Genomic DNA, 26,155 nt, shown 5'->3' with positions numbered 1-26,155 from the left:
TGAGCAATGTACTGTTTATAAGACTGGGGAAAACTGACAATTTAATATTTGTAAATTTGTAAATTCAAAAATATTAAATATATTAATCATGTAAATGTGGAACTACTTTGGATGTCATATAGATGTCCAGAATTGGTCAGTATAGACATGATCAGCAAGTCTATCCCGCATCCAATGTTTAGTGGGATAGTTGTCTTGATGCATGCACAATCATTCAGGTAACTAAATGCCCCAAAATTGATTCTGTTCATCGGTGGGAGAAATGTTTCTCCCACTGAAAACGCTATATCCAGATGAACAGAATAAACTTGTGAGGAGTGTTATAGTAGGGCTGGGCGATATGACCCAAAAATCATATCTCGATATTTTTTTTAGCTGGATGGCAATATAAGATATATCTCTCGATATGTCTTTTAAAGCCATAAAGTAAGAACAAAAAGAGAGTTCTTAGTCAAAGCTGTGTCCCAGATGTCACACAGGCACTTTTAATAACATACAGCATAGATGTACATGAAAAAAACTACTCAAAAATAAATTATGAGCATTTATTAAATAATAATGCTCCATAAATAAAAGAAAACTGTTGTTTTTATGCATAACAAAGAGCTCACAATTGTGCAGTCAAAATGTAAACTAAGAGACGCTGAGCATAATAACATGGACAGATTTCACAGCTGCTCTATTCCCAACTTCTACTGCGTGACTGACAGCCTGGAGTTTGAATTCTGCTTCGTAACCATGTCTCTTAGCAGGTGCCATTTATGGTCCTTATACACACACAGTACGTTGAAGCACAGTACGTATTACTACGCGAGGCTCCTCGGTAGCCGTAATGCTCCGACAATCCATCAAGCGGTGCAGCTCCGTTCCGTAACTTACCAAAGTCATACTAAAACATTTTTTGACAGATTGCTGAGCGCTGTGTGCCACATAAAATCGGTTCGTGGTCATCAAGCGCAACCAGAATTCATACATAAGTCGCGCTGTCAACTTTTGAGAAAATGAAAGGATTTCAGGCCGTGCATGGCGTTAGCATGGTTAGCTCGTTAGCGTGTTTAGCTCGTTAACACGTTGACGCCGTCCAGCCCAACGCACGGGGCAATGTGCAGTAAGTCGTTAACGGAGATTTGCCGTGTCCATCTTGTCGCTGCCTGCGGGTGAAGTGATGGGGGAGGAGGGGGAGTTGTGTTCAGTGAAGGAGAGAGGCGAGGTCGAGTAACATTGCGTAAAGACAAAAGTGGACAAAAGGGAGGCAAACTTGCGGCTCCACAACTATAATTATAACGTAACATAGACTATATCAATATAAAGGATGTTGTCACATCTCATATCTCTTATAAAAATATATCGATATTTTTAAAAAAACTCGATATATCGCCTAGCCCTATGTTATAGTTGAACTTATTGTAACTAGCACTGCTATAGCAGAATAAATAAATGCCACAGTGACCCCATGGGTCAGGTTTCAAAAGGGAAGTCTTTATGTCTTCATGCACAAAAAAAATACAAAAAAAAAAAAAAAAGAAAATATCCATGACCTAGAAATGTAATTTAGTGGAGAATACCAGTGAGAATAAAGAAAAAAATAGCAGATCTGTAAAATGTGCCTGCCACTTTCAAAAGACTGGCAAATTTAGACAGAAAAAATAAATGTAACATCAAGAAAACATTGTAATCAAACAACCCTTTATGATGGTAGCACAAACGGGTCCATCATTTAGTCTTTTATTTCTGCAGATATTAAAAGTTTTCAAAGGCACCTGCTTTGGGCCATGTTTACTATGGTTATGTTTGGTGTCCAAAGACCTCTATAGCAGTGCTCCTTATGCTTAAACAGGCAATCATTACATCTTACTTATGCCTGCCTTCAAAGGAAAGCATGTGCATAAATCGCTTTGAAAAATGTGTTGGGATATGAGAATTTTAGAAAAGGAAATCTAGAAACCTCTTCCACCTAAGAGTGGCTATTAGTTCACTTTAGGCAGGACTTAATCAACAAAAAGAAGTCTTCCTTGGTAAAACCAAGGAACGAACTTTTAAATTTAGATTTTAAAATTTAGCTGAGCATTAGTATGAGGTTAATACAGGCAAAACAATAAAAAGGAAGAGTGTGAGATAAGATGCCGCCGTTGTGCAGTGTATATATTCAAGAGCTGTTTTTGACACCTGCTGCCTAAAAATTTACAGATTGAAGGATTTGAAAAATCTGTCTTCACTGAACAGAGATTTGAAATCCACAGTTTTTTTTATTCATGTAGTTATTAAAAACATGTTGCAATTTCAAGCCTGTATATTGGCAGTTAGGAGTGTGATCACATCCTCCTTTAAGCAATTAATTTGGTATTCCTATACCTCCAAAGAAATGTCAGAAGGAGTCTGAAGCGCATATTCTCGGAAAAGTGGTTGCAGGAGGTGAGCTGGCTTCAAACAAATGGCAAATGGCATATTCTGCACCACATCTCTGTGCGTTCATCATTTGTTTGAAGCCAGCTCACCTCCTGCAACCACTTTTCCGAGAATACGTGCTTCTGACATTTCTTTGGAAGTGGAGGAACACCAAAGTAATTGCTTAAAGGAGCTTGCTTCTTCTACATCTTTAAGAGTTCTAAACAAATGTCTGTCCTCCTCCAGAATATCTTATGTACGCAAACATGCGTTGCAACTTCTTATCTGGTGCGCGTCTTTTATTTTGACAGCGCATGCGCACCTGCGGGCCACTTATGTGCACCCCTGTATACAGTGGGGCAAAAAAGTATTTAGTCAGCCACCGATTGTGCAGGTTCCCCCACCTAAAATGATGGCAGAGGTCAGTAATTTGCACCAGAGGTACACTTCAACTGTGAGAGACAGAATGTGAAAAAAAAATCCATGAATTCACATGGTAGGATTTGTAAAGAATTTATTCGTAAATTTCCTCCGAAAACACGAACACGGTGTACAGTCGAGTCTTAATAGCTTACTTACAACTGGGCTCGTCAGACACTCTTCTTGGCTGAAGTGGTTATTATTATATTTACATGCTTCCAGCTCCCGTTTTTGCTCGATGACAACTCGTACCTTTCCACTCCCCTTTTTCTCCCTCCTCGCGCTCACAGACCCATAACGTGTATGGCAGTCCATTCTCCCTGCAACACGGACTACACTGCCCATGATGCTACATTCTTTAGAGCTATGCTTGTAGCATTCTGCCTGTTAGCTTAGCACAACAACAACAACAACGAAAAGGCGCTCTCTCACCCAGGAAACACACAGTCGCAGAGAGAGAGAGAGCGTCGCCCTGTAACCATGGCAACCGTAACGCTGCCGCCTGGAACAACAGAACGTAGCTGTCAAACAAAACCCAAACAGCCCTGACCCGCGACAAAATGAAACTGGAAAGTACCGCAGTGTAATCCATTTATTTCAACAAAGTAACTGCATTCTGAATACCACCTTTTTAAACGGTAACTGTAACGGAATACAGTTACGCATATTTTGTATTTTAAATACGTAACGGCGGTACATGTATTCCGTTACTCCCCAACACTGTATGTGTGTGTGTGTGTGTGTGTATGTGTGTATATATATATATATATATATATATATATATATATATATATATATATGACATGGGTCAATACATGAGCGGGACACAGAAAGGAATTGGCAAGAATACCAGAGGCGCAAAACACCAGCTACTGGTAGACAGAACAATCAGCCGAGACTGCAAGACCAGACTGACCAACCTGTGCACTGCCTGGATTGATTACAAGAAGGCCTATGACTCAATGCCCCACAGCTGGATACTGGAATGCCTAGAATTGTACAAGATCAATGGGACCCTAAGAGCCTTCATCAGGAACTCAATGGGGATGTGGCGTACAACACTAGAGGCCAACTCCAAGCCCATAGCACAAGTCACCATCAAGTGCGGGATCTACCAAGGAGATGCTCTGTCCCCACTGCTGTTCTGCATAGGCCTGAACCCCCTCAGTGAGATCATTAACAAGACTGGCTACGGATACCGACTACAGAACGGAGCAGTTGTCAGCCACCTCCTGTACATGGATGACATCAAGCTGTATGCCAAGAGTGAACGAGACATCGATTCACTGATCCACACTACCAGGCTATACAGCAATGACATTGGAATGTCGTTCGGACTGGAGAAGTGTAGTCGGATGGTAACAAAGAGAGGGAAGGTAGTCAGAACTGAGGGGATTGAACTACCAGAAGGCAACATTGCAGACATAGAGGACAGTTACAAGTACTTGGGGATCCCACAGGCGAATGGGAACCATGAAGAGGCCGCTAGAAAAGCTGCAACCACCAAGTACCTGCAGAGGGTCAGGCAAGTCCTGAGGAGTCAGCTGAATGGTAAGAACAAGATCCGGGCCATCAACACGTACGCCCTGCCCGTGATCAGGTACCCTGCTGGGGTAATAGGCTGGCCAAAGGAGGAGATAGAAGCCACTGACATAAAGACAAGAAAGCTCCTTACCATGCATGGAGGGTTTCACCCCAAATCCAGCACCCTGAGGCTGTACGCTAAGCGGAAGGAAGGGGGCCGGGGACTGGTGAGTGTCAGCACCACAGTCCAGGATGAGACAACGAACATCCAAGAATACATTAGGAAGATGGCCCCAACTGACCGAGTGCTCAGTGAATACCTCAGGCAGCAGAAACCCAAGAAAGAGGAGGGAGACGAGGAACCATCATGGAAGGACAGGCCCCTGCACGGTATGTACCACCGGCAGATAGAGGAGGTGGCTGATATCCAGAAATCCTACCAGTGGCTGGACAAAGCTGGACTGAAAGACAGCACAGAGGCACTAATCATGGCAGCACAAGAACAAGCTCTGAGCACAAGATCCATAGAGGCTGGGGTCTATCACACCAGGCAAGACCCCAGGTGCAGGCTGTGTAAAGATGCCCCAGAGACAATCCAGCACATAACAGCAGGGTGCAAGATGCTAGCAGGCAAGGCATACATGGAACGCCATAACCAAGTGGCCGGCATAGTGTACAGGAACATCTGTGCCGAGTATAACCTGGAAGTCCCGAGGTCAAAATGGGAGATGCCCCCAAGGGTGGTGGAGAATGACCGAGCTAAGATCCTGTGGGACTTCCAGATACAGACGGACAAAATGGTGATGGCTAACCAACCGGACATAGTGGTGGTAGACAAACAGAAGAAGATGGCCGTAGTGATCGATGTAGCGGTTCCGAATGACAGCAATATCAGGAAGAAGGAACACGAGAAGCTGGAGAAATACCAAGGGCTCAGAGAAGAGCTCGAGAGGATGTGGAGGGTGAAGGTAACGGTGGTCCCCGTGGTAATCGGAGCACTAGGTGCGGTGACTCCCAAGCTAGGCGAGTGGCTCCAGCAGATCCCAGGAACAACATCGGAGATCTCTGTCCAGAAGAGCGCAGTCCTGGGAACAGCTAAGATACTGCGCAGGACCCTCAAGCTCCCAGGCCTCTGGTAGAGGACCCGAGCTTGAAGGATAAACCGCCCGCAGGGGCGTGCTGGGTGTTTTTACATATATATATATATATATATATATATATATATATATATATATATATATATATATATATATAGAGAGAGAGAGAGAGAGATTTAAACTAGACTGTTTACATGGCTTTTAATGAACCATAAAAACAAACAGAATTAAAATTTAATTACTATGGAACTTTTCATATGTACCTAAAAAGGGTCTCACATTGTGACACGGGACATTAAAGCTGATGGTGCTGGTAAACAAGACATTTGAAAGCACTCTTATTTTTGAAGTGAAATTTGCAACCTGCTATACAACAGGCACACTTCAAGACGTATATATAACTTTTCAGGGTCATGACCAGAGATGGACAGTAACGCGTTACAAGTAACAGATTGAAGGATTTCAATCTCTTACAACAGGACTTAGTGCCGCTGAATCTTTAATCTTTGAAAAAATGTTTTATTATTTTTTGCTGTGTTTTACGTGCATCTATTTGAAAGAGTGAGTGTAAACACAATTTTGTTTTCTATTTTATGTGCTGCCATATACAGAAAGTAGGTTTAAATGTTAAACGAATTTCTTCCAGTTAGAGAATTATGCAAATATTTACATTTTTGCTTGAAATTGAAAAACTTAAAATTCAAACTTAAGTAAAGTGTGTATTCTCTTTTATTAATATTATTTTATTATTATATTAATATAGCTAGTTTTGCACAAAAAAAGCTGGCAGAAACATCCTCCAAAGAGCTACTTTTCACTTACTTACCTTGAGTACATTTCAGAGCCTTTTCACTTTAATTCGGTGAAGAAGTTGAATCAGTACTTCGACTTTTTTGCATTTGTCAGGAGAAGGGAAAAAAAATTCTATAAGCAAGAAGCTTACATCATTCACTGCGCTTTTCATAGCTTGTTGTTTGTTCATATTTAATTTTATTTTTTTGCGAGACATTGATTTAACTGGCAGTTAACATACCCAACAGAAGTGGGCTGTTCTTTAACTGGCTCATGTCCTTACACCCTCACTTCAGTATATGAAGCCTTAAAACAAAAATTTTGTGATTTATCACTTTGCAATCAGGTTCAAAATCTTTAAACTTTGGAGTGAAATAGTTGGGGTGAAATGTTTGTTACTGGAAACTGATTTTCCAAGGTTTTTCAAATACTTTGGAAAAAAATAAAAGTGAACAGTAGTCCTTGATATTTTGTCTTCCCATCACACAGGTAAATGAGAAGAACAAATAATGGTATTAGCCACTAGCAGTGATTACTTTTTTTTTTCTCATCTAATCACTGCTGCTGAAGTGTGCACTTTGATGACAATTTATAGCAGAGTTTATGCAATACCATTACAGAAATTTTAGTTTGCAATTATATCATAGTATTATTTTCTGAATTGCATTGATTTATAATTACAATTGACAGAGACCCACAGAGCCCTTGTGGCAGAAGTACAATTATTGTATCTACAAGTGCCTCTAATCACTGGTTTTTGAGAGCAAAGCTACAGATCTGTCACTCGTGCTGCCAACCGCTTCTAACAGCCTTCTATCTATTTCTCCTGAGACTGAGACTTTGCAGTCAGCTGAAAGATCCCTTGAGCATTCCAGAAGAACACAGCTGTTACACCAATTGCAAAAGAGAAAAAAAAAATGCCTGAAGCTGCCGAAGTGAGTCACTCTTTGAATTCAGCATCTCATCTCATTTCTTTGTACTATGTTTTGCCCTGCTCTATTTTGGGTTTGGGGTCTGAATTAGGCTCAAGAGGTACCAAAAGGTACAGGAGTTGTAATACATGTTGAATTTTTTTTAATGTATTTATTTATTACATTGCAGGGTTTCCAAACTGCAACCAGGGAGAGTAAGAACTAAAAAAAATGATAGAGAAATATCATATTTGAAATTTCTTCTGGATGTCTCTGAAGTTCCCCAAAAAATCATGAACTTGTTTCTCTTTTACATTTTGGTATGAGGTTAGAAATAACTTCTGTCAACATAAAAGTGAAATGCAAAACTTTCAAGTCATCTATGTGTCACAAACTTTAGTTGAGAAATTGTCAAAGAAAGTCTTAAAAAGTTCAATCTGACAACCAAAATTAAGTTAGACAAATCAAAATGTGCAAGATTCAACATGCAGCACAGTTTTTGCTTATTTAAAATATTGCATGGCACATCATTTTTACTGCATGTGTGATCACAGTGTCACATTTATTATTAATGTAGGACTGAATATCACCAGATGGATGCTTTGAAATCAGGGGTGATTCTAGGATCAGAGCTTTGGGGGTGCTGAGCACACAGAGAGCTGCCCAGCCAGGCAAGATAAGCTTTACTCATCACGATGAGACTTCTTCCCTGTCTCTGTCAGTCCCTGCATTCCTAAATGTCTCCAGTTGTCCCGAGTTCTTTCTGACTGTCTCCTTGGTACATGTAAACCCCTGTTCCTCCCTGTCCTCATTGTCTGTTGTCTTTGTCTCCGTTATCAGTCATCTTAATTTTACCATCTCTGTGCAAGTCTGCAAATTTCTTTATTAAATAATAAGACTCTTAAATTCATCAAGTCTCTCTGTGCCTGGGTCCTCGTCACAAAACATGACATCACTGTTTTGTACATTTTAACACAATTTAATCCCCACATTTGTGAAAGAAAAGCAAAACATTTTTGAAAAGTCTGTAACAAAACCATCAAATCTGATAAAGGTTATTTAAATGCTGCAAAAGAAGAATGGATTGGAATAAAAAAAAAATACATTTCCTAACCTTAATTGCTGGGGGAGAATAATGAATGATGCTCATAGTGAGTAAAAAGTAAACTGAGTGCATTTTTTGGAAAGAGATTCACTTTTAATGTGTATGTATAATAAAATACAGATACATAAAAAATATACTCCAAAAACAGAAGAGTCCTTGAAATGTAGAAATGTACAAAATATTAATAAAAGAAATTGTAAAAATGGAGGGGAATTTGCCTATGGTACAATGTATACAATGTATGAAAAAATCTTTACTGCATATACTAATTGTACTAATTTACTAATACTAATTTTGTGTTGCAAGATTTATGAGTTTCATGCTTTCATAGTGGTACTTGGGAGAGCTTGACATTTTCTCAGGTGGTACACACTGTAAAATGTTTGAGAAACACTGATAAGTGTATGTGTGCTTTTGGAAAAGCTGCTGTACAGAATCTTTGAAACAAGCTAGCTTAAAACATTTTTAGAATATAAACAGAGCACTCTGCTTCTCTTTACAGTTCCTCACTCCACCTGTTTGGCATTTTCTGATAGTGTGCAAATGTAGTGCATGTACTGCAGCAGACATACAGACAACTAGATGGTCCAAAAGTTGGCCTACCTATTACTGGCTGAGGTTTAAGTAGAGTTGTGGCTCAACCACATTAAATATATATCATAAATTTTAATCTCCCCAATCAATGATAATGTTATGTTGGAATGTTGTTAAAGGGATTCAAAAAATGTTTCAACCCAGTTTGTTTTGCAGATTCTGTATAGCAGCTTTAATATAGGGAGGACACAACTTCCAGATTGTGTGAGTAAAATTAGTTTTTTTTTCTTTGTCAGTTTAACAGTTTCTGTTTTGCCTGTCACTATTCCCTGTCTGTTTTCTTACATGGTTCTTCCTGACCTTGTACTTTCTCCTCACGTTCCCCTCTTTCCCCCCTCCCTCTTTGGACTCAATCAATTTGGACACAATCATACACAAATAGATTGTATTCAATTAGATGAAAAAATTACATTAATATAAAAAAAAATACTATTAAGATCACTAATGAAAAAGTACTCTTTGTGGGTGCTTTGATTCATTTTGGGGGGCTTCAGCACCCCCAAAAATGGGCTAAACACGCCCCTGTCCATCTACAACTTTATTCATATGCAACACTTAAAACCATTTTATGTCTCTGCATACAGTTTGTGATCTACCACCCTTTTAAACCATTGCCATTTATTTAAAGTTACTTTTCTTATTATTGTTTATTTTGTGACTCTATTTGCTAAAAGTCCTCGGGTCAGTGCAAAATGCCTACATGCACATACTGATAAATCCTAATATACAAAGCAAGCATAAAGCAAGTGCTGATTGACTCCCAGTCTGAGTGAAAAAGATAAAAAAGAATTCCTTTGAGGTACCAATATGGGAATACCCCATATCTTACTGGCAGGTATGGAAAAAAACCCACTTCCTTCCACCAGCTGGTTTTTTTGAACAATTTTCTTTTGGACTCACTATGATGATTAGGGATGGGTACCGGTGTCCGGTGCCATGATGGCACCGGTTCTGACATAAACGGTAGTAACCAGACCGAAAAGCAGCGCACATTTCGGTGCTTTATTTCGGTGCTTTTTTTTTCCTGAGCTGTGATACACTTCTAGCCAATCATTTTACGTTTCCCAGGATAGTAGGCGGGGCCAGGTACGTACGTTCAGTTAGAGCAGAGCTACAGATTAAAAATGTCCAAGGCGAAGCGGTCAAAAGTCTGGCTGTACTTCACAGCAAAAGATGCAAACTCAGCAGCAACAAGTGCTTTAAGGTGATACTGTGATACTGTCAAAGGAGGTAACACCTCAAATCCGATGAAACACCTGGCGACGCATAGCGGTTTTTTTTAAAAGCCGAGAAATGCGCCGTATTTGATAGCTTGCTGCGAGACCTCACACCGTGCACGTCGGGTGGGTTGCCAGTTATCGGACCCGGAGCAACATCCCCCAAAAACCCGAAGAATAGAGTCCTGGCCCCTAGCCCTGCCAGTGTAGCAGAAATGATGAGGATGATGATGGCAGCAGAAGCCGTTCTTCTCTGCGTGAGTCGCTTAATGTTGTTCGAGTGTAATTTACGTTGAGTAGGCTAACCACGTTATTACATTAATGCATGTAAGGTGAACTAGCAAACATCATCATAGCTACATGCGGCTGTCCTCTTGTTTGATGGCAGATACTCCCTTCACCCTGGCCAAAAAGGCTAAAATGACCAAAGAAAAAGTGGGAAACAGCTGAACATGAGAGGTTTTTGGACAAAGTTTGTGTTTTTTTTTCCATTGTTTAAGCACTGCTTCCAGCCAAGAGTGATACCATATATGCCCCATAGCTGCAGAAAAGGCTAACATTGTTATCTTTTTACAAAAAAAAAAAAAAAAACCAGCTGAACATGAGAGGTTTTTGGACAAAGTTTGTGTTCTCCATTCTTTAAGCACCGGTTTGAGCACCGTTTAAGCACTGGCACCGTTTCAAAAGTACCGATTTGGCACCGGTATCGGATAAAACCTAAACGATACCCATCCCTAATGATGATACATGTCGGATACAAATGCTGAGAGTAGGTGTATTACATAGAGTAGAATACTGATGGGTGAAAGGTAGATCAGAATAAATACCTTTACAGCTAAATGCATGTACAGCTGCATAAATCTGAGCATTTCCAAAATAATCCTTAAGTCAAGGCTATCCTCCCATCTGTATGATTTCTTTAACATTTTAGATGCACGGTTATATACAGAGGTTAAAATAGGCTCGAAAGGCATTTTGGTGCCTTCAGAAAATGAGCAATTAAATCCGATAGGTAGATTAATATAGAATATTGTTGAGTGCCTGTCAGGTGTGAGGATAAATGGAGTAACATTTGAGTGGGAGGTCATTTCAAATGCAAACTTAAAAAAAAAATCAAATTCAGCCTTTTTTGGGTAGTTTGGCATTGTATCTTGCTAGCCAATTTACAGTTATTGTATTTTCCAGGCAACATAAGAAATAAGTAAATCTGACACGCTTAGAGATGTCAAACAAAAAAAATATTTTCAAAGATAAGGACTGCTCAGAAATCTAAATTTGATATATCAGATATCGCATAATATATCAGATGATACATGGAGCATTACATTTCTATACAAAATTTTGTAAGGCTAAAATAAAGCACCAAGCTGCTCTATTTCAGTGTATTTTGACTCATCACCAGCAGCAAACTGTAGATACAACTGTAGGTCACAGTTGCACAACTACCTTTAGCAGAAAAGTAATTTAGCAGAAACCAGAAAATAGAGGAGTTACTTCAAAAAAACAACCGTCGACTCATCATGCTTTATATTGTAAGGTAGACCTTAGAATAATACATACAGAGAAAAACCCAACAACCATATGACCTCTATGAGCAAGCACCTTGGCGACAGTGGGAAGGAAAAACTCCCTTTTAACAGGAAGAATCCTCTGGCAGAACCAAGCTCAGGGAGGGATGGGCCCTCTACCGGCTGGGGTGAGAGAGACTCACCCATATGATCACTGCTATCTCATCACATATTGATGTTTAGCCTGGAACTCTTGACAGCACATATTGACATGCTAGTCAAAGTCCTTTCTGGGGCTGTGTTTTGATTAAATTCTTTATTTATTTCTTGGGCACAAAAGAGTGTTAAAAGCAAAAGTGTGTGAAAGTTATTACTATTCATATAAGACATGAATTAAAATAAAATTGAGTCTTATTTTTTTTAGTTTTTCTCAGCTTTCTCAGATATATTCCTTTCAGTACATTTCTTCTTCTCATTATCCAGTTTTGATGTTTAATTTGATGATGTACACTAGCCACACATTCTTCTGCATTCTTAGATTAATAATAATAAAATAATAATAATAATAATAATAATAATAATAATAATAATAATAATACATTTTATTTGAAAGTGCCTTTCAGAACACTCAAGGACACTGTACACAGTAGAATAAAAAAAGCAACATAAAAGCAAGTAGATTCACAGGTACAGGGAAACAAAAGATGACCCTTTTATTAAGGATGTTTAAAAAGCTCAGAAAAATCCACAATAAAAGGCAATAGAAAAAAACAGGCAACTCACAAAGAGAAACAGACGATCTGAGAAAGAACACAGGAGAGACAGGGCTTAGATGCCGGGGACTAGGAATAGGGCTGAGGTAGACTACATGATGGAAACGAAAATTTTGTCCTCCAAATTATACCTGTTGCCTGAAAGTCATTAAGACACAATCTTGACACACAAATTTGTGGACGGATACATGTGGGAGAAAATCACCAGACACACCGACAATACTGTTTCTAACTCCTCAGTGGATAAAGCAGAATCTGATGGGTCTATATTGGTCAGATTGTGCTCTTAAGGGCTGGCAAGAAAGACCCACAACTGCAACAGAAAAGAGTCTACGTTGAGACACAAAAGTGTCTCAGTTGTGGGAAAAACAAGCAAACAGAAAAGAAGCAGCCTGACAACCCAGGAGACACCCCCCCCCCCCCCCCCCCACACACACACACACACACACACACACACACACACACAACTCATAGCAGAAAATGAATGAACACAAAACAGAATCTGAAAACTCAGAATGTGGAAATGATCATAGAAACAAAGTAGAAGTCAGCCTGCACTAACTAAAGCACTAGAATAATGTTAAAAACCAAACTAAGAACTGTCAATAACAAATAGATACCCCCTGCCCCCCAATGTGCATGTGTATAAAAAAGTCTCCGTATACATGAGATGTTATACAGAGATGTTCCGATCAATCATCACGATTTCATGTACACGTACATTACATGTATAGTACATGTTCCTAATTCAACCTCTAGGACCTAAAACTGATGTTCTGTAGCTTAGCCCTATCTATGTTTTGGAACATGTTGTAGGTTAGCTTTGATTTTTCGTCAGGAACACCTCAGCCCCATCAAAAAATTGAGACTGACAGTAAAGGGTAATGAACTGGCCTTGAGTAACATAACAGATTAAATAACAGGGTGTTTGCATCAAGTCACTTGAGTACCCTAACACCTACAATCTGGGGAAATCTCTGGAAAACATTGCTGGTAATGATCAAATGAATGAAGTGACAGATTCTGACTAAAAATACTTCTTCACTGGCTAAAGGCAGCATCTTATCAAAATGCCTCAGAACAATAATAGTAAAATAGTAATATAGTAATAGTGGGTTCTCTCCGGGTACTCCGGCTTCCTCCCACTGTCCAAAGACATGCAGCTTGTGGGGATAGGTTAATTGGATAACCCAAATTGCCACTAGGTGTGAATGTGCAAGTGAGTGTGAATGGTTGTCTGTCCCTATGTGTTAGCCCTGCGACAGACTGGCGACCTGTCCAGGGTGTACCCCGCCTCTCGCCCTATGACAGCTGGGATAGGCTCCAGCGCCCCCCGCGACCCTGAAAAGGATAAGCGGAAGCGAATGGATGGATGGATAATATAGTAATATATAATAATATACTATATAATAATAATATAATTTTGGACTACTGTCCTTTTGTTTGTATATAAATTTAGTAGTTCTTGCAATGTCGGATCTTATATCATAGCGTGACAGTGTAACACTTAGTTGACATTTGTTCATCCAATTCCACCTGCCAGCCATTTTCTTCCAATACACCTACAGTATATGTATACACCTAAATGCACTCTTCATAAAGAAGAAAGAAGAGCTAAGATGGAAAGAGAATGTTTCTTTTCTGCTATTAAGGCACACAGGATAAAAGAACATTTTCCCTCCTTTTCACCCTCCTCAACTCTCCCACTCATTCCATATTATGCTCAGAGCAGGGACGCGGGATGACTCTGAGATTGGCCATGGATTTAAGTGCAGAATACAGATAAGCTGCAGGGAGAACTGGTGCCCAGACTCTTTAGCATACCTAATTGACCTCTAGCTTGAAAAGCAAAAACAAAAAAACCCCCCAACAAACCTTGTGCTGTGACTAACTCTACCATTTGCCCCTTGGGACCTGCATTCGGCCCAAAATTTTCTGACTCAGTGCTCAGCCATTTTTGGTGAGAACTAAACCATCAGTATTGCTGTCTGTATATGTAATATGATATGATTATCACGTCAGAGCAGGAGGGGGCCACCCCCAAACTGTTCCCACAAAGGTGAACGCATGAAATTGTCCAAAATATTTATGGCATCGTAAAGCATTACAAGGAACTGAAACCATTACAGAATAATAAAAAAGGAAATAAAGGGCCCAACTCCTGAAAAAAAATCCCACACCATAAACCTGTTGCCATTACAGCTTAGACTGAGGCCAAGTTATGTCCAATATTCCAGTACAACTGAATAATAATAATAATCATATCACTTGCAAGTTCAGTTTTATTTACATAGTTTACATAGTTCCAGTTTTATTTACTGGTAAGTCATATTCATTTGGCAAGTAGACATCTTGAAACCAAAAGTGTGGGTGACAGGAGCTGTTGTTAACTGGTTGCTCTGTTCTCCACAGCAGCAAGTAACATATTTGTTCATTGTGAATACCACTGTGTACACTGAAAACTCACTCTACATGGGAAGACTGAAATACATACACACAGAGGATAATGAGGGGATAGGGATTAGTGAACCAGGCTGAAACCAACAAGACAGTATGAAACCACAACACAAAAAACTCCTGTGTTTAGTCTCTGTATGATTCCAAATGAACTCTAGAGTAGTTTGTTTAATGGTGTGAATCTGAACCACCTACCAGTGACATTACAAGTTTGAGTTAAAAAAAAAAAAACATAGCAATGTGGGAAGATAATATAGATGTGCAAATGTGAAATGACTGTAAATCCTCTTTGTTCCACAATAGCCCAGGACGAAGCACCATCTTCCTGTATTTTCTTTGATGGAAAGAAAGCAGACTGAACATTCTGTTGTGGTTTGTAATACCGCATTTTGGTTCACTTGGAGTTCACTTGGATTGGTCTCCGTGTGAAAACAAACAAAATTGTGGGAGAAATCAACAAGTTTATATTTTCATCAACTGATTCATACCACATTGAAATATAGGTGTAAAAAACTGATATAAACGGGGAACTGAAACCAGTACAGAATAATGAAACAGAAAGATTAATGAAAGATTGTCAAAAATACAAAGCTAACAAAAACTCAAAATAGTCCCACAACTTACACAGGTATCATAAAATTGAAGGTGCATCACCTTCTTTTAAGGCCTTTATGCAGTACTTGCTTTCAACTTCCTAAGTGAATCCAACAAAGAGAATCTGCTTTTGGCCAACATGTATATTTTGCGTACATAAGCACTATAATACAGCTCTGGTCACAAATTAGATGTTTTAGAATACGGACTATTCCCTTTGCCACTGTGTTTGTGTGTGTGCATCTGTATTGTGGAAGATGTTAATACTGTCAGGTCATACTCTTTACTCCAAAGGTGGACCCTGTCAAAACAGATTCCATTATAATCAACTTGTGCAATAATTGTACAACCCTTAATATTACATGCTCTTTAGAGAAAACTGCAGTTAATATGATAAGAAGGGCACCTCAGTGTCAAACATTAATTTTGTGCAATATGCTGGGATATTTATAATGAGAACTATTTGTATTTATTGGAGCTCTTATGTTATATTTTGTAACTTTGTAATATATGGTATTATTTAATTTAGTTTAGTTATTTTTCACTGTCTTGGAGCAACTGTGACATCATTTCCTCTGGGATTAATTAAGCATTCTGATTCTGAAGCTGATTGTGAAGATAAAAGATGACTTTGCACAGAGCAGACATGCAGAAAATAATAATGGCAATGATCAAATAGCTCTAAACATATTTCTCCCAAATCAAGATAAAGTAATGGATATATGTATATTCAGTTTTGCTGTAACTTCATTCAGTGGTAAACTGAGTGAGTCAGTCAGTCTTTTTAAGAAACACTGCAAAGCTGGGAAAATTCTTGCTGTCAGTACAACTTACCTTGTCCTGTCCTTCACTTTAATGTCCTCTTGGGGGATAATCTCAAGCCCTGATTGCCACAGTGTTCAGTGCTGGTTGCAAACACATTTGTGCTGCTGCTAAAAAGTGAAGCAAATGTCTTAAACCAGCATTAGTTAAAAAAAGAAAAAAAAAAACAACCTGTGGTTTCTAATGGACTTCTGGCCATATAGAAGTCTATGTCAAAACAGTCCTTGAACTTATTTCATATGAAATAAAACATTGAATAGGAATAAATTGAACAGGTCACAGGATATGTCCTTCAATGAACATATTAAACAAATATGTAGGACTGCTTTCTTCTATTTGCACAATATCTCCAAAACTAGAAACATCCTGTCTCAGAGTGACACTGAAAAATGAGTTCATGAGTTTATTGCTGGACTACTATTCATTATTATCAGGATGTCCTAAGAACTCCCTTAAAAAGCCTTCAAAATGCTGCAGCAAGAGTACTGACTGGGACTAGAAAGAGAAAGCATATTTCTCCTATATTGCTTCCCTTCATTGGCTCCCTGTTGAATCCAGAATCAAATTTAAAATCCTGCTCCTCACATACAAGTTCTTGAGTAATTTAGGCACTGTCTTTTCTCAATGACTATGTGGTACCATATCATCCCATTAGAGCACCTCGCTCTCACACTGCAGGCTTACTTGTTGTTCCTAGAGTATTTAAAAGTAGAACGGGAGGCAGAGCCTTCAGTTTTCAGGCCCCTCTTCTGTGGAACCAGCTTCTAGTTTGGATTCAAGATATAGACACCCTCTCTAATTTTAAGATTAGGCTTAAACCTCTCTTTTTGATAAAGCATAGGGTTGGTTCAGGTGACCATGAATCGTCCCTTAGTAATTGATAATTATAGACCATTTTCTAGTGTTTTTGTTTTTTTTCAGCAAAATATTTGAAAGAAAAAATGTTTAGCTCTTACTGAAATCATTAATGATCAACACTGATTAATGGAGCGTTTCAGTCTTAGTCCTGCCTGATCTCACTGTTGCCTTTGACACTGTTGATCATGAAACTCAGTCATAGAATCAGTTGTCGCTGTTTCTTCAAGATGCTTTTGGTGGGCTTTGAAAGGAGCAGTGTTGTGAATAATTTGAGAAACTGTATTAGAAAAGTACTCCTTTTGGATTATGTATGTAGTGTATGTAGTGACGTAGTCAGTAGAGGCTGGCGGTCAAGCCTGATCCCACATGGTCCCACAACCAGTGAAAGACTGGGTCATTTGGGAATTCAAGCTGTGGACTTTAGAGGAGCTGAGGACCGGGATGTGCTTTACCTGTCATCCATCATATCAAGCAGTCAAGATTTTTCTTGTTTTATCCAGTGTAACACAGTTAACCTAACTAAATGTGCTTCAAGTTGTCTCCAAAAGTTCCCCGAAAGTCTTGTCCTAATGCTGCTAAGGTGATCTTATGGAGCTTCTTGCAGCCTGTGATTTCTTGACATTGTAAACCTATTTAAGTTTATATGTTTTTATCTTTTGTGTTATGCACATTGAATTTAAGTATAATGAAATGTGCTAATACTCTATAAATAAAATTTCCATTGCCTTTCTAATTTCAGATTTTCACAGCTCATACTTTCTGTCCTAAAATGCTTTTTAACAATATGGGACCTTTTAGGCATTCTTAATGTGGATAGCAATGTTGCATTAACTTGTAATTATTAATACTTTCTGTGCCACCAAATGTGAACGTTGTAAAATCTACACCTATGGGTTACAAATGGCAGGCTGATAGCCTTCACTAGTGAATAAGAAAACGTAAACCCCAAGGAACATGGCTGAGGAAGTAAAAAGAAATCACAAAAGGGAACTAACAAAAAAACACCCCAACTACAAATAAAAGCAAGTCATGAAAACACAAAACTCAAAAAAACAAATGAACAAATGATCACCAAGTGAAAACTATAAAGCCAGAACATAAACTATAAAGAAAGCTCATAGTTCTAAAATCAAAAACGAAACATGAACTAACAACTCAAAAAGACTGGGTTAAAGACCTTGAAGAATGACAATAATCCTACGGAGTTACATTTAGTAACATGTATAATACATTAAGACACAATTTGCCAGTCTTTCTTTAAACCGGCGTTTGTATCCTGCAGAAAGTTAATAGGTTTATGAGTCACATATATTTATACAAACACAGAAATGTAGTACAGCTTCATTTGGTTATTATTATAAAGCTGTGTTGCAGTTTTCCTAACTCTGTCTCCGCAATCTTGAGTTTTCTTTCTCATACCTTCTTCTGCTTTTCATTTGTGATAACCTAATGCATTAGTGTGAAGGAACTGCTGCAGGCTGCCTACTGATAACCCTGTCAAGCAACCTGGCACTCCCAATTGTCAGCTCTCCCAGGAGGTCTGCTCATCTGCTAATGGAAACCAACTCCAGAGGTGTGTCAAAACACCCATTATCTTCATACAGAATACACTGGCCCCGAACAGAAACCTTTTAAAATCACAGCTTTAGTGGATTCAGATTGCTACAGGAAAAAAAAAAAAAGAAAAAAAAAAAGAGAAAATTATTATTTTTTTTATGCAACAGAAAATGGAATGAACATGCAACATATTCTTTCTGTAGTGCTGTGTGATAAAATGAAAAAACTACATACAACTACATAAAACTACATAAGAACAGAGTATAAATGAATGTGAAAGTCAATATGTATATCATCACTGCAGAATTAACTAAATGAAAACTATAAAACACATTTAATTAATGAAAAATATTGAAATGTCTTTGTCAGGCCATCACCTTGGCTTTCTCATCACGACTAATTGCTGCATATCTCGGTTCATTTCCATTGAGCCATGTGAATTAAAATACAACCTTGTAATACATCAGTTGATCTACGTAGTTTTCAGGTGTCTTGTGAATCCTGTACACTTCACCCACTCATACTTTTGATCTGCCCACCATGTTCAGGGAAGTTTAATTCACCCTAGAAAATATCCGTGAAAGTAAAATTCATAGCACTAATAATGTTACTAAAGTGTGACAAGAATGAAGTGGTCTTTAATATCTCTTAACACAAACCTGAGTATACATTATCAGGGCTGCTTTCAATTACTTAAGGTACCATTAATAGTGATTAATAAGTGCACGTAAACAAGAGTTTGAGATGTTTAGTATATTCTTTGGTTATTACAGCAAATGATCACTTGAATAAAATAAGATGCTGATCAGCACTTTGAATTTTTACCACTCGTGTTTTGTCTCTTCTGTAACTTATCATGCTTGCTATTCAAGGTGCATCATGTAGTCCCACCAAGCTAAAGTGGACTTCATGTTCTCTGCTGTGCCAGTAAGGCTTAGTGCTTCTTTACTTTCATCTGTCTCTTTTTTACTCACAACTGTTAGAGTCAAAGTGTTAAATGCTGCCATTATTGTAGTTAAATTTGTAAGTCTTGGTTCAAACTATATGATCAAAGACATTCTCCTGTTTCTATTGCCCTCCCCAGCCTGTTTAATGGTGGGGGAGGCTGTAGTGTTTTATTATAGGCACGTCCTATGTGAAGGTTCTGTTTTCTTGTTTAGTAAACTTCCTGCCTTTATGACCCTTTTGGTGAGCAGGAAGTCACACAAACGCACCCCCAAACACAAACACACACAAACTCACGTGCACATGCATGCACACACATACACACCCAGTGCCTTATCTTTTATAACCGTGGGGGGGTTACAATGGGTGTTTGTGAAACTGTGTTTAACAGAAATAAAAGGTTGCAGGGGAAGCTGGTTCTTCGAAGTGGTCTGTTACCGAGGGCAGAAGGGCTGCTCTGAGATCCTTCCCTTGCTAGCATGTGAAAAACCAGTTGAGCTGTTCGTCTTGCTTCGTTAATGGGAATAAGTCTCTAAACCAGCGGGGCCTGTGGAAGCGCAGACCCAACAGCAACTTTCTCAAATGAGCTTTTGTTCATTTTGATTACTTGATTTGATAACTTGACTCAAAAGTTCTCAATTCCATTGAAGACTTATACCCCTTTTTAAGTCTGGATTTTGGCACTACACTACACCTGTTTAATAACTGTTATTCAATAGGTACACATGATACCAATGCAGCTGGAAGATAAATAATTTAAAAGTTGAATTTTTCCACTAGGGGTGCTTTTAAATACCTAAGGCATGACAAGGAAATGAGAAATTAAGTAGGATGATAGAACAAGATGATGTGTATGCACTGCAGCATGTCTGGGTTTTTGCTTTTGTGTCTGACAGGGTTCCTAGTGAGATGTACAAGGGAAACTGAAATGTTGCTATTCAACATTTTGACTCCAGAAAGAGAACAGGCCATGTGATCATTTTGTTTTTGGGATCTTAGTTATTGTACTTTTTACTTCACACAGGCACTTACAACTCGTTGATATAATTGCACAGTTTCACTCATGGTTTTAGATGTCTTACCTCAGTAGCATTAAAATTTTAAAAAACTTTTTATGAAATTGCTTTGGATGAAAGTCATAATAGCTGCATAATACCACAGTGTACAACTTTGGATTGACTGAGAAAGACTGTCAACAATAGATTCACTCAGCCATGAAATTATCAACATCTGAGAGCCAAATACATTTGCACTGCTTGTCATTAAATTGGCTTAAATATTTTTCTTTTGAGGTCTTTCCATTAGCTTCTTAAGCACTTTTGTCACTGTCGTCTTCAGTATGGCCAATAGTGTGACAATGGTGGCAATGACACAGTAAAAAGAATGAAACAAAAAAAAAAAGTTTACTCCCAACTATAATGTCTGAGGAAAACTCCAACAGAAATTGTTTATTTCACCATTTAGTGCAAGCACAAAAACACAATGTTATTTGTTTAAGGATAATAAGGTCATAGTAAATAGGCATGTAGCATGTCTCAATACCATACAGAAGTGACACAATCCGGTTGTTAAGTGATGACGTATGAACCCTGCTTCTGGGAACAAAACTGCTCTGCATTTATTAAGGCTGGTGTGTTTTTAACATGTTTTAATGCTTTGTCTCTTGTTCTATTAAATCTGAACAACCCCCTAAAAAAGTCAGTGATAATTTGATTAGGTTAGAAAAGAATCACTCTGAGGCTAACAAAGATTTGAATCAGTACATGAAGCTATCTGTGTCATGAAACGCTGTGTGGCAGGCAGGAGATGAGGACCCAAAATGCAGGACTCACAGACTCGAGGGATGAACTCAAAACCACAGCTTTATTTGCTGGTCGGGGAAAGCATACAAAACTAAACTGGGAAATATAAACTTACACTTGACGGAGAGGCACACGAGGAAACACACAGCTTGATGGACGACACAACACTGACTCAGAGAAACACAGGGTTTAAATACACTGGGAAGTAACGAGGGGAATGAGACACAGAAGGAGAGCACAGCTGGGGGAAATCAGAACTGACGAGACAAGGAAGCGTAAACTGAACACACTGGTCGTGTCCAAATTCATGGGCTGCATCCTCCTGAGGACCCGGCCTTCGCGGTCTACGTGGGCCGGGTCCTCAGAAGGTTGGGTAGGCCGGAAGTAAATGGCTGTGAAATTGGACGGTCTAGCCTTCTGATTAGCGTCACCGCTGTCTCGATGGAGTTTAATAAACTCAGCCGTCTGCTCCTTGCTATCTAAAATATAACAGGACACTGGCGTAAATTCTTGACCGTCTCACACTTCTGTTTAATCAGTTTTCTGTTTGACATTTAGTCAGCTGTGTGAAAACCAAGGAGGAACCCACCCGGGGGATTAATAAAGTTTTATTTTATCTAATCTAATCTAATAACTTTAATCTCAGCCAAACCGATTTACTCACGAACAAACAAAACACTGAAAAAAGCCCAATAATAACATTTTTAGGTTGTCTAAGTGACTTATATATTACGTTTAACCCGAGCAGCGAAAGTCCGCGGTGATCTGAAAATGATGTGCCGGGAGTTGTGCCGTTCTCAGCCGCATCAGTAACCCTCGAGCTCCCGGCTAGCTATCGAGCTGGTGGGTAGCAGACGTCTCCGAAAACGTCGAAGCACTTTTGCAAATATGCGATATCTTGATAAACCGAGCAGATATTTGATGTTTACACAGCTACTTTCTCACCTGAAAATATGTTAAAAGTTTATTTTGTGACCCAGAAAGATTAGTAAGAGTAATTTTAAAACTTAGTAGCGGGCGCCATTGTTGGAAACTGGAGTTTGGCTGGGCCGCGCTATGAATTCTGGGATATGGTAGGCCACGAAGGACACACCCGACCCATCCTTCAAATTCGGGGAAAAGGAGGACGCATTTGTCGGCTGCATTCGGAGCAGTCTACGAATTTGGACAGCCTTCGGCACGTCGCTGGGACGTAATCGGTCTACAAATGCGGCCTCAGGAGGATGCAGCCCATGAATTTGGACACGACCACTAAGATCAGACACGGAACTTCAAAATAAAGCAGGAAACACACACGCAAAGACACAGACTCAGAGACGCGGGCTTTAACACAGAGACCTGACTACACTAGAGGTGATACACAGGCAGGGACGACGGAAAACAGGGGGAGCACAGAATAAACACTGGGAAACCAAAACACAAACTGTCATAATTCATAATATCAAAAATAAGAGTACAAAAACCAAAAACACTGGGTCACCGACCCAGAACCATGACAATCTGGGTCCATTTCGCCATCTTGCGAAATAGATGCAAGATGGTGCCGAGTATGGCAGCATCATTGTGAGCTCCCCCAAGCAACAGCTGGTTTTTGTGTTTAATTTTACTTTTCCTCATTCCAGCGAGAGATGCGGGACTGCTGCGTGATCTGCCTCACAGAAACCTGACTATCGGACAAGGTACCGGAATTTGCAATACAACTACTGGGGTTCTCTGTGCACTGCGCGGACAGGTCACAGGAGCTTAATGGGAAAAGCAGAGGCGGTGGTGTGTGTTTCATGATCAACAACAGCTGGTGTGATTATGTGAACGTGCACCCGGTCAAATCCTTCTGCTCACCGGACCAGGAGTACCTGATGATTAAGTGCCGGCCATCTGGCTACCGAGGGAATTTACAGCAGTGATTATTACGGCTGTTTACATTCCCCCACAAGCTGACACTGACCGAGCACAGTCAGCGTGATCAGCAGTGAGGAAACCGCACACCCAGAGGCGTCGTTTATCACGACTGGGGACTTTAACAAGGGAAACCTGAAGAAAGTTTCACCAAAACTCAACCAACAAATCCATTTCAACACTCGTGGAGATCGGCTACTTGACCACTGCTACACCTCCTTCCAGGATGCGTACAAAGCTCTCCCCCGTGCCCCATTCGGCCAATCAGATCACAGCTCCATCCTGCTCCTTCCGGCCTACAGGCAAAAGCTGAAACAGGAAGCTCCAACCCTGAGGGCGGTGCGCCGTTGGTCGGACCAATCGGAGTCCGCGCTGCAGGACTGTTTTGATCACGCGGACTGGGAAATGTTTCACCTGGCTGCAAATGATATCGATGAGTACACAGACTTAGTCTATGGATTTATCAGAAAATGCGTGGAAGATGTCATCGCATCCAGAACAGTTAAATCCTTCCCAAATCAAAAACCGTGGATTAACAAAGATGTTCGCACCGCTTTTGCCTCCGCAAACACATCGGACTAAAAACACGCACATTACCAACTCCGGAAGACGATCAAATCAGCCAAACGTGAGTACAGGGAAAGGGTGGAACAACAGTTTGACAACCCTTGGAGTATGTGGCAGGGACTAAACACAATCACAGACTTTAGAGGGAAAACCAGCACACCGCAGACCACGGCCTCTCTGTGTGACGATCTAAACGTATTCTGTGCTAGATTTGACACAGCGAACACCATGAGACCGGACAGTGTGCGCACCGCAGATGACGTCAGTGCGCACACTGTGTCTGAGGAGGATGTGCGGAAATAATAAAGGCATCAGAGCAGCAAAACTGGACTATTCAAACAAGCTATCAGATCACATCTCTGATAACAACTCCAGGAAGGTATGGGAGGGCCTAAAACACATCACATATTACAAAGCCAATGGGACAAATATAGATAATATGGACATCTCATTAGCGGAGGAACTTAACCACTTTTATGCCCGCTTCGAGAAAACTGCAGTCACCCCCACCATGCACACCACCCTGCCCACAGCATCCACTGTGCACAGCTCTGAACACATTTAGCCTCCAACAACATCAGGTCCGCAATGTGTTCAGAGCAGTAAATCAGAGGAAAGCTGCTGGCCCCGACGGAATACCTGGTAGAGTGCTCAAAGCCTGTGCCAACCAGCTGGCTCCTGTGTTCACCAGACTATTCAACCTCTCCCTGACACATGCCTCTGTCCCTCACTGCCTGAAATCATCAACAATAGTCCCAGTCCCCAAGTCCACCACCATCAGTAGCCTCAGTGACTACAGACCCGTCGCACTGACTCCAGTGGTTGCAAAGTACATTGAGAAGCTGGTCCTAAAACACATAAAGGACTGCCTCCCACCCAGCTTCGACCCCCACCAGTTTGCCTACAAGGCAAATTGGTCCACAGAGGATGCAACTCCCACTGCTCTCCACTCCGCTCTGCATCACCTGGAGAATCCTGGGACATCAGTAAGGATGCTCTTCATTGATTTCAGCTCGGCCTTCAATACTATCATCCCAGACATTTTTATAGACAAGCTGGTAAATTGGACTTCCCCCCCCATGTGCATGGATCAAAAACTTCCTCACAGACCGTTCACAATCAGTCTCAAGGTTGGCAACCAGCGATCATCCACCCTGTCGCTCAACACTGGCTCACCACAGGGATGTGTGCTGAGTCCACTATTATACACCATCTACACCAGTGACTGCACCCCTACGCACCCCTGCAACATCATCATCAAATTTGCAGACGACACCACTTTGATGGGGCTCATCACCAACGTTGATGACACTGCCTACAGGGATGAGGTCCAGCGACTGTCAGAATTGTGTAACTACAATAACCTCACCCTAAACCCCAAGAAAACCAAGGAAGTGGTCGTGGACTTCTGCAAAACAAGAACTGATTCCCCTCCCCTATCCATAAAAGGTGACTATGTGGAGAGGGTGTCCTCCTTTAAGTTCCTCGGCACGTGGAGAGAGTGAGCAGCTTACGGTTCCTTGGTGTACATCTGGCTAAGGATCTTACGTGGTCAGGACACATAAACAAAACAGTGAAGAAGGTGCAGCAGCGCCTCTTCTTTCTCAGGAGACTGAAAAGATTCGGCATGAGCCCCCGCATCCTCAGGACCTTCTATCGCTGTGCCATTGAGAGCATCCTCACTGGATGCATCGCCACCTGGTATGGCAACAGCACCGCTTACAACCGCAAAGCTCTCCAGAGAGTAGTGCGGTGCTCTGAACGGATAATTGGAGGTGAGCTTCCTTCCCTCCAGGACATCTACAGGAAGCCGTGCCTGAGGAAAGCAGGGAGGATCATCAAGGACTCCAGTCACCCCAGCCATAAACTGTTCAGACTGTTTCCATCAGGAAGGAGGTTCTCCAGTATCCAGTCCCATACCAGCAGACTGAGAGACAGCTTTTTCCATCAGGCCATCAGACTGCTGAACACTTCATAGACACCTCACCTTCACTTACCAGAACTTCAACATTATGCACTCCATACTGTATACAAATGCCACTTGTTTTGCACAATATCCAACTGACAACCTCTGTATATTTTGTTTTATTGTTTATTCTATTTAATTAAAAAAATTATATATATATATATATATATATATATATATATATATATATATATATATATATATATATATATATATATATATATATATATATATATATATATACACACACACGTAGATATACATATTTAGTATACACATTCAGTAATGCGCATACACTCTTATATTGTACATATATTTATTCATATAATTCTCAGATTTACCCATTCTTATATTTTGCTTGTTCT

At 40.1% G+C, this 26,155-nt stretch overlaps 1 protein-coding gene across 2 annotated transcripts in view; it reads left to right on the top strand.

The window, feature by feature from the left end:
- Window positions 1–26,155, top strand: part of ntm (neurotrimin) — a 482,200-nt gene that overhangs the window by 67,048 nt on the left and 388,997 nt on the right. Inside the window, exon 2 of one of the 2 annotated variants that reach the window (XM_085419985.1) lies at window positions 22,984–25,885. The exons of the other annotated variant lie outside the window; for it this stretch is intronic. Coding sequence (XP_085276111.1) covers window positions 24,301–25,329 — 1,029 coding nt within the window. The 5' untranslated portion in view covers window positions 22,984–24,300 and the 3' untranslated portion in view covers window positions 25,330–25,885. Of the gene's footprint in view, window positions 1–22,983; window positions 25,886–26,155 lie in introns of those variants that run through there. 2 annotated transcript variants of the gene reach the window in all.

The sequence above is a fragment of the Rhamphochromis longiceps genome, linkage group LG10 (assembly GCF_057381845.1).
Source record: "Rhamphochromis longiceps isolate RC_006_pf linkage group LG10, R_longiceps_female_GT1.1, whole genome shotgun sequence".
Classification (NCBI taxonomy): Eukaryota; Metazoa; Chordata; class Actinopteri; order Cichliformes; family Cichlidae; genus Rhamphochromis; species Rhamphochromis longiceps.
This window is presented reverse-complemented; position numbering and strand designations above follow the sequence as displayed.